Here is a 16,703-nt window from a genome sequence, read left to right as displayed (position 1 = left end):
AACAGGTCTGGGGCAGAGGATGCTCCACCGCAGCTGAACTCTGGTCCACAGAGCGTGCTTTGGGACCATGTGCTCCAGTATTTTGTGTGGTGAGCATCCACCACTCCAATAAACTCTGCTGGGGGAACAGGGAAGGGCAAATGGACAGTGCAGTTCAATGCAAATGCCAGCTCCTTCTGCAGGGTAAGCAAATACCTTTTCCTTTCCCTAGATATTGTATTCGTGTATATCACCAAGAAGAAGCACGTTCTAACCCATAGGTATTAACGCAGTTAGGCTTGTTCTATCCTCAGGGAACAAAAATCTGTCTTTATTTTCCATCAGTGGCAAAATTCCCCTGGGATCGTCTGGGCACGATGTCTTTGCCCAACATATGTATCATCTTTGCTGCTGTTTTATCCATAGCTCTGTTTTTTAAGCAGGCTGCTATAGTCTAAAATTAGACCAGACACATATCAATAACACCAGAGAGAAGGAATAATCTGAAAAATAGCAAGGTCTTTTAATCTGTGTAAACTTCAAAGAGCACCAGTTTTGTCTTTCAAATAAAGGCAATCCAGTGTCCTCATTAAAGTGGGAAAGGCCTTTGCCAGGTATTTTATCAGTATCTGCTTATCTCTTTCTGGGCCTCTGCAAAGGCAGGCTTGACTCCTTGCAGTAGCAGATCACCAACTCTCTCACAATATGGAGCACATTTTAACCCAGATGCTTTCTGACAAACTTCTTCCCCCTTCACCCACGTGTCAAGCATATCCCCACTCAGTCTTGCCTGTAGCATCCACAAGACAACTACACCAGTCAATTCTTTGCAATGTAAAGGATCTATTTTTAGAGGTCTTTAAGATGACAAGAAATGCTGACCTCAGAAAACTGTGAATCACAAACTCCTTATTTCATCTTCCTTGCCTGCTCGCTCTCCGTGGAAGCAAACCACCACCATCTGGCCAACTTGCTCCAGAGTCACCGCCAGGCCAGAGCTGCATTTTGAGCATCTCTGCTCCTTGGTATATTCCCAAAAGTCTTGTCCACGCCAACCCCACAGGTCCGATTTGCATTCCCCCATGCCGCCAACCTCAGCGACTTCTCCCTGTGCAGCACGGGGAGGGGATGCGGTGACTCACCCAGGCTCATGATGCCCCTGCCAACCGGCTGTTTGTTTGTTTGAGTGATTGTATTGTTGAAGTCCCGTTGCCACATTTGTAACTATACTTTTTTTTTTTTTTTTATGACAACCAGAAGTTCAGTTTTATAAACAGATGCTGCTGTGGGCCTCTATTACTCAGCTGGATCAACGTCAGTCGTTTTTCCAGGCTGCGGTCTCTGTACTGCACACTGAGTCAGACGCAGCCCTGCACAGATTTCTTTGAATTGCTGCTTTCCTCCCAGCGACTCTTGACTCCCTGCCAACAAAGCAGGGCGTAGCTCATTAATTTTTTTTTTTTCCCCCCTTCTCCCTCTCTTTAAAGGCAGACTGATTCATAGTAACTCCTTTAAAACAGAGTGGAAAGACACCACCCTCCCGCACCACCGGAGGAAACTTAAAGCACCAGCGGGTCACTCCCCGTCACTACAGCTCCGCGCTCCGGGACACCAGCACTGCAGCCCAGCACGCTCCTGCTCCCACAGGTGCCAGGACAGGCCCCAGCCCACACGGTAAGAGCGGCTCTCGAAAATCCTCAGCAACTTTTCTCCCTCACTGGCGGCTGCTCCCCTTGCCCGGCAGCTCCAGCCTGCTTTTCTCCTCTGCTCCGCCACTTCTCTTTAACTTGGCACAGGAGCCGGCTATGGGACGCACCTTAACCGTCCAGCTTTTGCTTTGAAATCCAGCTGCGTGACGGGAGCAAAGCGACGCTGCAAGGTGCCCGGGTTGCAACCGTCGAGTGCTGGCAGCAGCAATGTTATTTTGGCCTCCGGGGCATGTGCAGCCAGGGCGCAGGCACAGGGTGCCCAACCTGCGCCAGCCCCGGCGCAGGAGCTGCCGCGTGCTGTCGGAGGAGCGTTGTTTACAAACGTGGGAAAACGCCTGCTTGAAATTAGGGCTGCTGGTTCAGCGTTTCTGGCTCTCGCTCGCTTTTTTCTGCGTGTCCCTCTCCCCTCCACCAGTAGTTTGCTGAGCTTTAATGTAAAACAACAACAATCATTCCAAGTGAAGTCCGGGAGGCCCCAACGGTGCAGACTTTGGGGTACAATGGAGAGGACGTCTCTTTTTCTGTTGGGGTCCTGGCTCTGGAGGCTGAAGCCAAGCCCCAGTTCTTAAGCAAAGCCACACGATGGGTAGAAATCCATGCTACGCCTTCCTTGGCAGCGCAGACCCTGGGGTGGGGAGCACTGAGAGGCGAGGTGAGGGAGCGGGTGGAATTGCTAAGAGCACCGCGGGCTGCGTGGTGGGGGGAGGCACTGATGGGAAGTGTAGGATTGCAGAGACTGGCAATTTTCCGTATTCACCTGCCTTTTTCCACACAACCACCCCTTCCCTCCCTCCTCCTCTTCACCAGTTCTCTCACTTCATCTGTCTGCTATGGTTTGTATCTTGTGGTCACATCTGAACTATTTTTGAGGTCTGAGAAAGGGAGTGCAGCAAAGCCAGTTTTTTGGCACCAGGCTTTGGTTGCTGTTGCAGGAACCCAGCCCACCCCTGCACGGTTTCATGGGTCTGAAAGAGACTGAAACAGTATTTAGCCCAGTCCGGCCGGGAATGGCTGGGACTCAGGCTGGTGCTGTGGACAGTTACTATATATGAATGGCCAAGAAGCTGAGCTCACCTTAACCTTGTGGCAGAAGGATGGATTTTGTGAATTTTGAGGTCCCCTCTGGCCCTATTGCTTGCGGTTCGGTCATGCAGGAGTGCCTCGTGCCTTAGAAATAGATGTGAGTGGTAGGGAAGCTGACTGAAGGCAGCGAGTGTTTGCAGGGCAGTCAGCAATCAGTCTGGGAAGAAAGCATTTTCGGAAGTTGTCGTTTACCACCATTAACAATGAAATCGGTTTGCAAAAAAAAAAAGGAAAAAAAAGCTGTGGCCACAGAGCAACTTTCTCAAAAGCTTTGAATTCCTCAAGGCACCTCTGAGAGCAGCTTTGCCCAGGAACTGCCCACTTGACATTTCTGGGTGGAGTGGGATTCTTTTCTGAGCAAACACACAAGAGGGAGCTGGGCATGAAGAGTGTGAAAACTTGGAGCCCGTTAGTTATTGATCCTATGATAACAGGGGTTTAAGGCAGCCGAATGCCTCCACCCAGCCCACCTCACACAGCTGTCAAACCGGGGGACTGTGTGCAGAGAGTGCGGGCTTAAAGGCAGCTTATTTCTATTTGCTGCCTTGGGGATCAGCACGGGAAAAGGATCAAAACTGAGGTATCTTACTATCACTAACCCTGCAGTGCCTGGAAGCACACCCTGACATGCAGCTCCTTCATGTGAGGCACGTAAGGAGTTCCTCCCAGTAGGCTCCCATGGAAGCTCCCCCCCAGCTATGACTAACCATTCAAACCCGTGGCACACAGTCTGAGCCATTCATCCAGGCTGCCCTCGTGCGAGAGCCGGGCATCACCACCGGGCACGTGCCATCCCGAGGTAGACATCCGAGAGAGACGGAGTCGAGCCGCACCCAGGGACGCATTCATGGAGGAGGGACTTGGGTTCTTGTGGAGAATCACCCAGTTTTGGAGCGGGTGCCTCAGAGCTGCAGGGTTGCTAGTGCTCCCCAGTACCCTGCTGAGGACAGAGAGCCCTGGGCTTGGAAAACCGGCCCTGCTGGCCTAGCCGGTGGTCTTTGAATTTTGCAGTGTGCGAGCAATGCAAGTGCATGCAGGAACTGCTGTTTGGTGGCCTGGGGTGGAGCAGAGGTTGTATTTTGAAACAGTTCTGGGAGATCTGCTGATAATAGCCAGCATTTTTTTGGTAAAAGACCCACCTCAGGGCCTTGTTTGTAATGAGACAGGGGAGATGATTTGCTGCAAGCAGGAATCCTTCTCTCTATTCATCCCCCTCCCAGCTGCAAGGCTGGCACATGGCACTCAGCCTGCGCCTGCTTGAGTTTCCTCAGAGCAAAAAGCTGGAGGAGTGGCGGGGTACAGCCTGCTTCCTTACCCCTGCCAGCTCCCATGGGGCTTTACAGGCCCACCAACCCCACACGGCAGCCACGACACCCCTTCCACGGCATGTGTCCGCTTGCTCACCCCCCCCCCAGTTCCCTTCGGCTGCTGGACGGGTGCACTCCTCACTGAGTGCTACACCTGATGGCGAAGAGGAAGGCACCTGATGCCGGGCTGGGATTTGCCCTCGGACACTCAAGTGCCCCACAAGGAAGAAATAGCACTACTAGACCCCTTTGATCTCGATGGGCTCCTGTGCACGTGCCCTTCAATAGGGAGGTGACAGCACTGTCACACACAACACAGGCAGGCTGCAGGGTGTGGCACTCCTAATTTTTTTCCTTCCTCCTGTTCTCCTGCAAAAAAAGTAATGAAAAAGGACTAAAAGATGAGATTTCTTCACCCTTCCTTCAAGGCAGGGAGAAGTAAGAGACCCAGAGGTGCTCTTTTACACCTCCAAAAGGGAGGGCAAGGAAGGGGATTTCCTATCTATCTCCCCATCTGAAGATGGATTCTTAGTACTTCATGGGTCTTTTCTGCTGAGGCAAAGCAGTGTGCACAGAAAAGGAGGCTCTTCTCCCTGGCCCTGCTCTTTTGACAGCCCCTGCCAGGACTGGTAACTAACTGGTAGCTGCAGTGCTGTAATACTGCCCCTGAATAAACGTGCTGAAGCACCAGCTCAAATGTGACTGTACAGATCCTTTGTCAGAGCCAGTCCGCACCCAGTCATCTCACACCATGACACAGGGTCCAGCACCAGTTCCCCATATAATCTGCCCAGAGGAAATCTATAGTGCCTCCTTTCTTAAACTGTTTTCTGCTGTTACACTGCAGGGAGGGCAGCAAAGCAGCACATCTGGGGGCTGTCATCTGGAGCATGATTTCTTCAAACCCCACTGGGAGAGTTTTGGAAAGTACCTCCTTAGTTAGAACAGCTGGACAATGAACAAAGGAAACCCTGGCCAAATTTGCAGCTCCACGCACCCTCCTCCTCCTGAACTGTTTGTGGCAGGGCAGAGAGGACATGGAAGCTGCTCTCTGAGTAAGACCAAACGTAGCCCATGCCTTGTCATGGTAGGGAGGGACAGGTTAGGACAACTCAGCTCCAGAACCCACGTTGCCCAAGGGAATGACTGGTTTGCCAAGCTCATAATTAAGATCTATCCCCTTTCCCCTGTGAAAACCAGTCTGTACCGCAGGCATGGGGAGATACCCATGATGAGAGCCCAGGGACAGATCCTGGACTAGGTCATCCCCAGCCATGCAGAGAAATGCAATGAACTATGAGCCTTGGAGTGGCTGACAGCAGGTGACTCATGCCGAAGGCTTAGCTCCTGTGATGCGGGGCCACCTTAGCAATACATTTGGATTCGAGGAAATCCAGGGCAAGGACCTTCGCTGTCCTTCTGTCCTCGCAGGGCAGAGTCTGCTCAAGGAGGGGACTTGTGGAAGCAACTGCCACGACTGGGTCCAGCGTCCACATTCTTCTCATTCCGGAGAGACATCTCCCCTACGGGCCCAGCAAGCCTCTGGAAAGGACAGTGAGAGCCATGGGAGCAAGAGGGGAGAGCTGCAAAATGCTCAGAGCTGGGAGCAGGTTGGTCAGGGCGTTGCTGAAGACCAGCTCCAGGAACGCGGACCACTGCTGAAGGAAAGCTGGGCTCTGAGCCTGGCACTGCCACTGGTCGTGCCAGCTCAGGCAGCTGAGCCAACCTGCCTGCTAGCTGGCCTCCAGCGGCTGCAGCCAGGCCAGCGTGGTGTGCGCCGACAAGGGGAGCTCTCGATGCCTGGTGGGAAGCCATTTCCACATGTAACATGAGCTAGAATGACACCTGTACCGTTCTGCCAGCCCATGCTAATCACAGGGGTAAGAAGCCCTCCTGAAGCCAGACGGGGCGTTTTACCTCACGACCACCTTTACCCCCCCCGCACAAAGCACCGACCAACTCCAGGCTGCACAGCATCGTCTTGCTTCTGCTTTCTACTCACGCTCCTGCTCCCCCCAGTGCACTGCGGGTTGAAAGAAGGAGCTATCACACAATTTTGCAATTTAATCCTGCGCAGTCTTTTCCAAGTTGGCTTGCAGGAACAAGGACACCCTCGAGGCAGGCTGACCCAAAAGCTCAGACTCTTTAGATGCCTAAGTCGCATCGACCTCAGTGTCTCATAGGCTGTACTGGCATATTCAGAGGTTTTGCAGTCTTGAGAGAGAGGGACGCTATCTGATAAGGAGCCACTTCTTTTGCAGAGTTACCCTCCCTTGAAAAAAAAAAAAAAGGGAAGATCTTTACAAAACTGTCTCTGTAAATCAGAGAATTGCAGTTTTAATTTAAAAATGCAGCCAAAAGCACAGCTGATGTGGGCTTCACGGACCTTCCACCTCTATCTAAAGGCTGTCGCAAGGAGGAAAAGCAGGAAGTCCCACCAGAAATGATCTGCGCACTTTTGCTCACACCATGCTGTAACCTGAACTTAGCTGTCAGATGGTTTCTCCCACGTGGGCACTGTCAGTGTCAGAGTCACACAGATAGATACGTGCACCCGTAAGGAAGCCACGCACGAGCACGCAGGCAGGCAGACACACGCTCACACACACGTTCAGCTCTGCTCACAGGGAAGCCGCAGAGGCACGTTCCCATTCACAGCGGGAGCACGCAGAGCTGCAGATGCACAGCCCTACACACACCATGTCATCGCCCAGACCGTCAGTCCTCCCACAAACGCTTCTCGCATATCTCGGCATCTTGCCTGAACCCCTGCGAGTCACAGCATCTCCCACGTCTAATTAACCCACCCAGGGACCATCCAACGCGCTCAGGGGCGAGGGTGCTCCCCACCGCACCTCCAAACGTCCGGAGGAACAATTCTGTGCTCCCATTAGCTCGAAGGACCCCCTCCCCACCCCTCCCTCTCACTCGGTGCCCATCAGCCCCAGCCCTTCCCTGGCGTGTCTGGTGTGAGGAGTGACGGTGTTTTCCTCCAGCAGCGGCGGCTGGCTGCCTGCCGGGCCCCAGGCGGCTGTCTCTGCCCCTTCCTACTACCAAGCGAGCTCTGGAGTTTCAGCTGATGTTGTCACATGGCTGAGCGCTCGAGGGTGGTTTCTCCTGGAGAAAACGCCAATTTCTCACTGTCTGCCCTAGGAGCTCTGATATTTCCCCACTCTCCTATGAATCACGAGCATGAGAGCTGGAAAACCCTTGTGTGTCATCTTTTGTGACGCCCCCTTGCATCTCTCAGCGAGTGGAGGTTCGTTAGCAGGGGTGGATTCTTGAGGACTTTGGTCCCACAAGAAGTGATTCACATGCTGAGGCTTTACCCTGGGAAGGCAATTCCCCTGATCCCTTGGAGACCATATCGCCAGGAAACGCTTCCCAAGAGCCAGACAAAATCTTCCATTTACTTAAGCTTATTTTCAGTTGTAGCCCCTCAGGCTGCTCTACACTTTCCTTTCGGCTGACATCCATCTGCTACTTTTGCAGCATCGCTGTACCCCATGTGGTCACCACAGCCACCACCCATGCACGCACAAAATCTTCTCGCTGCCATAAACCAGAGGCTCCAAAGGTCTCCGTGTGCCCACGCACACCTCCTGCCCAACCCTTTTCCCACACATGTGAAATCTCTTTCCAGAGGCACCAGCCTACTCATCCACATGTCTATAAAAAGCATCCGATGTGTAAATTGAGTCAGGCCGGTCTGTCAAAACCAGGTTGTCAACAGCAGTGCTGGCATACAGTGGTTTATAAAAGTCTGGAGTCAGCAAGGACTCTGGATTCAGCTGGATCTGAAGCAAGAAACAGAGCAAAGGGTGAAAGCAAAAAGATCCTTCCCTGTTGTTGTTTAAAGCTGTCGTGAGCTTTCTAGTAACAATGTGACGGGTCCAAAGTCACCATGCCACCAGAATATCACAGAGATCTTCACATCTTTGCATCCTGCCAAATGACCCTGGCCATGATGAAGACTCATGCTTATATCACACACAATGCGAAGGCGTGCAGTTCTAGCAGGGCTAAGATGCAGTCAGGGCCTCAGCTCAGTCAAAACACAGATCTACAAATTCTGCAGAAGGTTTTATCCCACCTCGAGGTTTCCCTTACTGGTAGCATCATGGCAGCATTGCTGTTTGTAGGTTGGCTTTGCAGTGAGGAATCCAGCGGTGACAAAGGTGGCAGTTTGTGGCTATCATCTCAAACAATATCAGATAGTTTTTATTTTCTGTCCCATCCTCTCCAATTTTCCCCTTCCTTTCCAAGCGGCCTTGGCCCTGATTCAAACCACCATATTCCTGGTGTGACTCCGTCCCACCTCAGACAGTGGCCAGGTTCACATGCTTTCTCTCTTTTTTGCACCTCCTCCTGCCACCATCAGAGACAGCGTACTGGGTGAGACAGACCACTGATCTGACTCACTGCCATATTCCTTATATTCTGTGGTGGCAGCTGGGGAAGGCAGAATTTCTTTCATCTTGGTTGCTTTCAATCTATGGAGATATTTGTCGACATTCTGGCCAAAACAATTTGCTCTTTCCCTGAAATGCCATCTTTCCCTTGTTGAGAAATTGAATGTATCAAACCCAAGGGACTTCAGCTGAAAAACTGAGTTTTAGAGGAGTCAGAGGTCACCACGGTGCTCACAGATGGTGCGATTTTGACATCCTCAGCTCCCCGGACACTATAGGCTGCTATAGGCTATTGGCTGAGTTCTCCCCTCAGCCAGCATCTCTCACAGTACGCCTCACCAACTCACCCTGGGAGAGGCAGTCCCGAGCAGGAACCTCAGTTCAGAGAGGAGACCGGGAATGGAAGTCAGATGAGCTACATGCCTTAGGAACACTTCAGATCTGAAATATTTCACATTTAGTTGAGAGTGCTCTGATTTTTCACCCCAACCAACCTGATTATTCCTGCAGAAACATCCCATACACTTCCTCTCTACTCCATTCACTGCAGTGCACTTTCTGCCAGAAGCAAAGGACCACTACCTAATCTGGTTTACCCTCCTGAGTAACCCACTCGCTATGTTTGAGGAACTGTACCGTTGGCCTTTGTCATATCTCCAAGTGGCACTTTGCATTCCACCCTGCTGCTTTGCTAAGCAGCAAACCAAGGGCAAGGACTCACTTCTCCAGATTGCCCTCCAGATAGAAGGATCCAAAACACTTAAGAAGACACAGGGGTGATATGGGTGGCTACACTTGGCCTGCATGAGAAGACTTTGTCTTAGTTTTTAATGGATAGTGCTTGCCTGCTTGAACTTGAACTAGGGTGCAGCAGAGCTATGTGGTGTTCCCCAGTATGTGTACTCCTGCATGGTCAGAGAAATAGTCTCTACACAGATAAGAGTCTGTCATGCTTATCTGTAGGCTTTTTTGTGCTGAAGGCTGCTACGGTGATTGCTATTCATGGTTACTGTTGGTGTGGCTTGTTATTTCTCCTCATCCATCGTCCCAGGAAAAAGAAACTCAGTCTGCTGTCATCAGTGCAAGATCTTCTCTTGACTCATGCAGGCTGTTCAGCAGGTGCACGACCGTCACTCCTTCTTCCCCACCAGCCTGTCCTACCTCAGTAGTCATTCTAATCTCATGTCTCAGCTCTGTTTTTCTTGGCTTAGCTGGGGTCTCTCCTCTGGAAGACATGCCAGGAGGCTCAATGCAGGATTCACAACCTGGTTGCTTGACTGGTTCTTGAGAAGCAGTCCTAAAACTGACAGAGCGTCCTGAACACTTGCAGGGTTAAATAATTGTGGTTTGGGGAGCTTTGGGGTGAGTCAGTGGAAAAAACTGGCAGCTCTAGGAAGGCTAAGACTGACTCATAGCCCAAGAAGAGCCTGAGAAGCTCCAAATCCAGCTGCAGTTTAGGTAGGGGAATGGAAGAAAAGGCATTTGCATGCAATTGTGTCCTATTGCTCCAGCAATGTGACCCCACCCTGGAGCGGAGAAAGATGTCTCACACTTAAGAAATGGAAAGAGTATCCTGTCAGTCACCAATGCTCTGCCAGCTTCTCTGTCTAATGGGAGGAAAAGTCTGTGCCGTACCATCAGAGACAGAGATGACTCTATTTCAATGCCGTTCGTTCACCCACTGCTCCTTTGGGATTGTTCTCTAGTGTTTTATTTAAAAGGCAGGGAGAGATGAAGGAAGGGGAAAGCGAATGAATAGAGAGGGAGGCCTGTGCTTTAACTCACAAAGAATCAAAACTAAACTGTGAGCACATATCACAGGGAAGTTTGCGTTTGATAGCATGTGTATTCAGGGAGAGGTGCTGACGTTCTCAGGAAGTAGGTGCACTAAAAGCACCTGAACTAACAGTGCTTTCAAGCAGTGCGAGAATGGGGCAGAAAAAGCAAATAGAATAAAGGATTTGGGTTTTTTCTTAGCGTATTGGTCAAAGTTCTGTGTGTGGCGGGTTTTTTTTTTTTTACATTGAAAAGTAACATTTATCCCTCATTTTCATTTCTGAACACAAACAGAAGATGCATTTAAAATGACTGTTCTAGTCTTTTAGGGTGTCATGAAAGTAGGTTTTTGGTCTTTCAATTACAGGGCTTTTTTTGAATGCCCTCAAAAATAATTGGCATAACCCCCACTGAATTAGTTTTTAAAGAGGCCATGGAAAAATACGTCCATCTAAGAAAGAAGAAAGTTTAGTCGCTGTTCAGTAAAGGCAAATTTCAGAGCAGTCAAATTTGCCACCATTTGGTGTATGCATACCAATACACTATGGTGGCAAGAGCACTCGTTACAGTTTGTGTAAGAACCAAGGTAATCAGAAAAAAGGATGACAAGTAGTCAAAGGCATGAGAAGATTTGACTCAGAGGCTCTATTCAAGGCACCTGCTGCAGATATGTAACTTAGTCACGGCAGCAGCAACAGATTCTCAGCTCAAGGTACAGTGGTGATATCCATATCAGTTGCCATCCAGCATTTTGAAACCCTCGTTCCTTTTGCAGTCAATGGAAAGAAACGTTTTAACGCTCAGGGCAGGTGTGTTCATGTGGTAGCCTGCGTATAGTATTGAGAACCTGGATTTTAGCAATGCTGAACTCATAAATGACTGTCCCTACAGTCAGAGAGGAACTTCTAAGAAGGCTGTACTTTCTCCAAGATCATCACTAAGGGAGGTACTGTGACAAGAGAGGGTACGGTGACCAGGCCATCTAGGCGAACCAAACCCTAGAGCACAAGGAGTTTGCTAGGACACCCCAAAGCTGACAAGCAAGCCCAGCCCATGTTCAGCAAGCTGGGGCTAAACGGCTCCAGAGACATCTCCCAGGTGAAGGAAACCTCACAGCTGATGCTGAGGAGATAGGACCCGTCACCAAACCTAATCTGTCCTTCTAAGGAGTGGCCTCGTTTGGGTGGGAGGAATGACCTAACTGAGCTGGTTCCTTGAGATCCTGAACTCAAGGAACTCCTCCTGGTCATCAGCTAATGCTGAACTGGACAAAGAGCCACTGACGGAGAAGCCTGCCCGCCCGCTGTGGTTTGGGCAACGGTATCCAAAGCAGTGCAAGGAATAGCTGCAGCACTTTACGGGAATATACTCCCACACATGGCTACAACGAGAGGAAAGACAGGAGTGGAGAAGGTGGAGTCACTGAATAAAAAACCCCACATTTATGGGACTTTACAAAGCCTTTCGTTACAGTTTGCGTGAAAGACATCATAAAGTATAATTGTGTTGTTCCATGACAATGTTACCACACCTTGTACAAATGGTGACAGCATCAAACCTTACCTGAGTCACCTGGACCAAAATAACTTGACAGCCAACATTAATCACATACTTGATACTGCTCTTCAGTACCAGCACTACCACGAGAAAGAGCAACAGAGCCCTGTGAAACTTTCTAGGAAGCAGTCTTTCACTGGCCACAGAGTGGACCCAGTAAACTCTTCTGCTTGATTTCTGTGGCTATACTGCAGAGACAGTAATGCCTGGAAGGAAAATCGCCTGTAAAGCACTGTGAGCTTGCAGGGTATAGAGGCAAACCCCCCCCCAAAACAAACCAAAGAGGAATTTGCATTACAAGAGAATCTTACTGCAGTAATAGAGATCTGCATGCCTCAAGTTTTAAAAGGGAAACAGGCAGTTTTCATTGCAAACCTAAGCATCTTCCCCCGCCCCAGAACACCTCAGTGGCGTTTCTGTTCTGGTTATTCTCCTCTTCACATAATGGAGCAGACCATTGAGTAGGGGTAGCCCCCCCAGTCCACTCTGCACCGCTGCTCAACACCCGATGCACCCAGGAGCACGCACTCCTCCACTCCACGCCAACTGTCTGTGTCCCAGACCAGACGGAGGCGGCTGTTCCACGGGAAGAAAAAGGGGAACAGGAGGAGAAAATCTTTCCTGACCTCTCTGAATCCTGTGGGCAAAAACTCCTCTTCCTGGAGTGTAGGCCTGGAGTATGTCATTTTTACTTTACATAACCACACACCAATTTAAGCAACCTGTGTATATACACAGGCTATTTTTAAAATGCCCCCAAGCTAACTACCCCTGCTCTACATCTCCTCCCAGACTGGTTCCTTTACCTCCAGGCTTTCTTTAAGCTCTTGAGCAACTCCCTTGCAGATTTTGACAAAGGTTTTAGCAATGTTTTTTGGTGACTACACGCTTCCAGAATGGATTTAAAATCACCTTGTTTTCTTGCATGCAAATAAAGCCTGTACTAATGCTGTTCTTTGATTCAGCCCTTCCCTTCACCTCCCCCCTCTGTTCCTGTTCTCCTCCAGAGCTCTCCGTATCGGTGCCACCACCCAGAAGGGACCCAAGATGTTGGTGCTACTGGCTGGTATCTTTGTGGTCCACATCGCCACTGTCATCATGCTCTTCGTCTCCACCATTGCCAACGTAAGTCGAGACCGCCCTGGATGAGCCGCGGCTGCCGCCTCCCGCAGCAGCGGCCGGCGGGCAGGGGGACGGGCGGCGGGGTGGGTGCTCGGGTCCATAGGTCGGCAATGGGTGATGATGGGTGGGCTTAGGGAGGAGAAGGGCAGCCGCGGTGGGACAGGCCCGGCCCCCGGAGGGATGCCCAAGGTGGGCCCCCCCCGCGCCCTGCCGGCGGGGCGGGCGTCGGGGACTGGGGGGGGCTTGCAGCAGCCCGGGCGGCTGGATCCCCCCGCCGTGCCCTCCTGCCGCCTCGCCGGGAAGGGTCTGAGTGGTTTTCCCCCTCCCCGGGTTGTGGGAACGGAGTTCCCGGGTGGTTTGCCCAGACCAGACGCCTCCCGTGTTCAGAAGCCTGCGGCATCTCCCACCCGCTTCGGCTCTTCGTCTGCTGCCCGCACGCGCGGACTTTGTCAGCGCTGGCTCTCGTGGCACTTGGGCTACTCTCGCTCCCCTTAGGGCTTCGTCTGACAACTGGCCAGGAGAGCGAGGCAGGTCGCCTTCCCCCCTTGTTCCACCGTTTCATCCCGTTTCAGGTGTGGATGGTGGGTACTTCCAACTTCGGAACGGCCTCATGGGGACTCTGGCTACTGTGCAACAAGACCTGCCAGCAGCTGACAGTCAGCAGTAGTGATGAGGGTAAGGCGTATTTGAATTTTCATTGTGGTGATGAACCGCAGGACCTTGGTGCACATTACCAAGGCTGAGTCCTGACCTTCTCGAATCTGTTCCCTGTGTTTTCACAGCTTCCCTCAAAGCCGTGCAAGCCTTTATGATCCTCTCAATCATTTTCTCCGTCATTGCGCTTGTCATGTTCATTGTCCAGCTGTTCACCCTGGAGAAAGGCAAACGTTTCTACATCACTGGAGCCATCATGCTGGTTTGCTGTAAGTATGCACGCCTTGCGAGGGTTCTGCGTGCGTCCTGCTGCCTCTGCAGGTGCAAGTAGCTGCACGTGTCCGCCACACATGGCCATCAGGGGAGGTTGTCAGCCGGCTAAATGTTTCCAGTGGCCCATTTTTTTTGAAAAAACAAAAAAAAAGCACTGAGGAATTGGAAAGTGTTGGGGGTTTTTTTACTGTATATAATGAAAACATTTCCAGATTTTCATTAGAGAAGCCCAGTGGGTTTTGCAAAATACCTTTGACAGACAACAAGAAGGATTCAAGTATTTGGGGGGGCAGGGGAATAAACAGTTAGACAGCTACTGCTCATGAGATTCAACATGTAGCAGCAAACTGTCTGCAGATCTTATTACTGATTTCCTCCTAACAAAGGTTTATTCCCCATGGCACCCACTAAACAAGCCCCAAGTGTCTTACGTCATCACGTCTGCAAGAGAAATCCTCCATAAATAAGCCTAAAGGGCAGCAGTCCCTCTCTCATATGGCACAAGACATGCATTACAATCTCAGGGGACAACAGTGCTTCAGAAGTCCTGCAGCAATGCTGGTTTCTGTGCGTTTTCCAACCCTCTTTTCCCTCTTCCTTCCCACAGGGATGTGCATTCTGATTGGAGTCTCCATTTACACAGCTCGGTTCACAGGCAGGATGCTCATGTTCACACAACCTCACCATGGCTACTGCTTCATATTGGCCTGGATCTGCTTTTGCTTCAGTTTCATCATCAGCATCCTGTACCTTGTTCTTAGGAAAAAATAAGGCTGATGGGAGTCCAGGGGAGAGGGTTGGCTACTGGGAATGGGGAAGAATTGCTCTGCTGAGAGAACTGTTGGGCCAATAGACAGAAACAGCCACCATCATCACCACTGCCACCACCACAGAAAAATCACTAACAAAGCTAGAATCCTCAGAAACTCCTTCATCAAAGAGAGGGAGAAACAGCTCCAACTGATCTAGCACTCCCGGGGCTGTTGCGCCAGAAATCTGCAAGTGACCCAGACAGCTCTTCTCCTTTTCTGCAAAGTCATGTCATACCTTCACAGAGCTTCAAGCTCAGCAGTGATGATTGAAGGGCACCACAAAAACAAGGGCTACATCTTTTTCCCTTCCTAGAGCCCTTCTCACTTACCTTCTGGTGTGCCTTGTGGGTTGGGCAGTGAGGCTTATGACCCCTTTTTTTGGCCATTGAAACAAATGGGATGGACCTTTTGTTACATTTTTTTATATATATATATATATATATGCACATATGTCAAAGTTAAAGACATTAAATTGAGAAGCAACCCAATAGAAATCAGATTAAATTTGTATTAAAATATCTACAGAAATAAGGCAGCAACATTTTTTTGCTGTTCTGTTTACTATTTGACATTCCCATGGTTGAATCAGATACAAGTAGGAAGGGCAAATATACAGGCGTGGATGATGAGGGGGGGAGAGAGAGAGAGAAAGTGGGGGGGGAGATTCACAGGGGTTCCTAATTACAGAGGATGCAGTTGCTCAATGATGCACGTGCAGGGAGGGAATCATCTGGGTGTGTGCCTACACTAAAATCTTCTTTTCAGCTCCAGAACATGGTAACAGCACTGCAACATTGCAGATCTTTACTGAGACAAGTCCTTATCTGTAGGCAGGGTTTTATTCCCACATTGTCACCCAGTACATGGTATTAATTGAGAGCCCCACCTTGTGACACAGCTCATCTCAAAGGCAGGTGATACTGGTTAGCAGAGGAAATGTATTCCTTAATGAGAGATTAGGAGACCTGAGGCAGGGCTTGTGAGTTCTGCTCCTTGCTGCCCAACCTTAGGCCGGTCACATAACCTGGTTCTTTTCCATCTGCCAAATTTTTCCATAAAACTATACCTACCTCCCAGGGTTGCTGAGAGGTTTTGAGTCCACTCTGTAATACAAGGTCCCCATGTGAAAGGCTGGCATGGGAAACTAAAGCATTGGTACTGCTGCAACCCACAAATTTCCGTCATTTCGAAGAATCTCAGTCATGAGTGGCATTTGTAAGGGACAAGAGGTCAAAACTTCCTGTGACTCCATCCACAACTAAAAGGCAGAGAGTATAAAAAAACATGCAGGTGCAGATTGTGCATGGATGCTATTTACCTCTCTCTCTCTCTCTCTCTTCCTCTCTCTTTCTGTTACATTTTCTTCTTATGTAGACTTTATCAATTTGGTGGATATATTCTAGTACTGTATGTTGCTGTTTCATTAACAAACGTTATTTCATACATAGTCATTGTAAATATTTTGAAATGCATATTTTTAACTTTGAGGATATAAAAATAAAATCTGATTCCCTTTATTATAAAGAGTTTTGCTCTGTTTTTTTTTCATTAGTGTTTCAGGTATTTGTGAACAGAAGCATTTGCTGTTTTCACTGAATCAAAGCTCACCCCTTTAAGATGACGAACTACCACCATGTTCTCTTGTTTGTCAGTATATGAGATTTGCTATTCTGGAGGGGAGGAGGAAGCAGAGCAACTCTCAGAGCTCCTGCAGGCTCAAGCAGGTAGTGTGAGCAATGGTAACACTCAGTCCCAGAGCCAGGCTTTGCTTCACACCCAGGAGAGCTGGAAATGTACTTTTGCACTCTGGCAGAATCTCGTCTGGAAGCTGGTGCCTAAGATGCTGCGGGATTTATTATGCCTTAGACCAACCCTCAGCCCAAGTGAGTCCCAAAGCAAAATCGGCAAGGTGTTTGCCTGAGCCACTTGAGTTGGTATAGCCGTTGCCTCCTTAGAGTCGTCTGGCCAAACACCTCAGGAGCTCTAGAGCTTGAGCAAAGAGTCCAAAGCCCAGGACAC

General features: G+C 49.9%; 1 protein-coding gene across 1 annotated transcript; it reads left to right on the top strand.

Annotated features, from left to right (window-relative positions):
- The first annotated feature begins 1,418 nt into the window (after window positions 1-1,418).
- On the top strand, window positions 1,419-16,201 carry EMP1 (epithelial membrane protein 1). The gene is made up of 5 exons (XM_052774664.1): window positions 1,419-1,653; window positions 12,831-12,948; window positions 13,518-13,620; window positions 13,728-13,868; window positions 14,480-16,201. Exons 2-5 carry the CDS (start codon window positions 12,871-12,873, stop codon window positions 14,641-14,643), a joined length of 486 nt encoding a protein of 161 aa, XP_052630624.1. The 5' UTR covers window positions 1,419-1,653; window positions 12,831-12,870; the 3' UTR covers window positions 14,644-16,201.
- The last annotated feature ends 502 nt before the right edge of the window (window positions 16,202-16,703 follow it).

Source organism: Harpia harpyja, chromosome 23 (assembly GCF_026419915.1).
Source record: "Harpia harpyja isolate bHarHar1 chromosome 23, bHarHar1 primary haplotype, whole genome shotgun sequence".
NCBI classification, from domain to species: Eukaryota; Metazoa; Chordata; class Aves; order Accipitriformes; family Accipitridae; genus Harpia; species Harpia harpyja.
The sequence above is the reverse complement of the archived record's forward strand: the minus strand, read 5'-3'. Positions and strand labels throughout refer to the sequence as shown.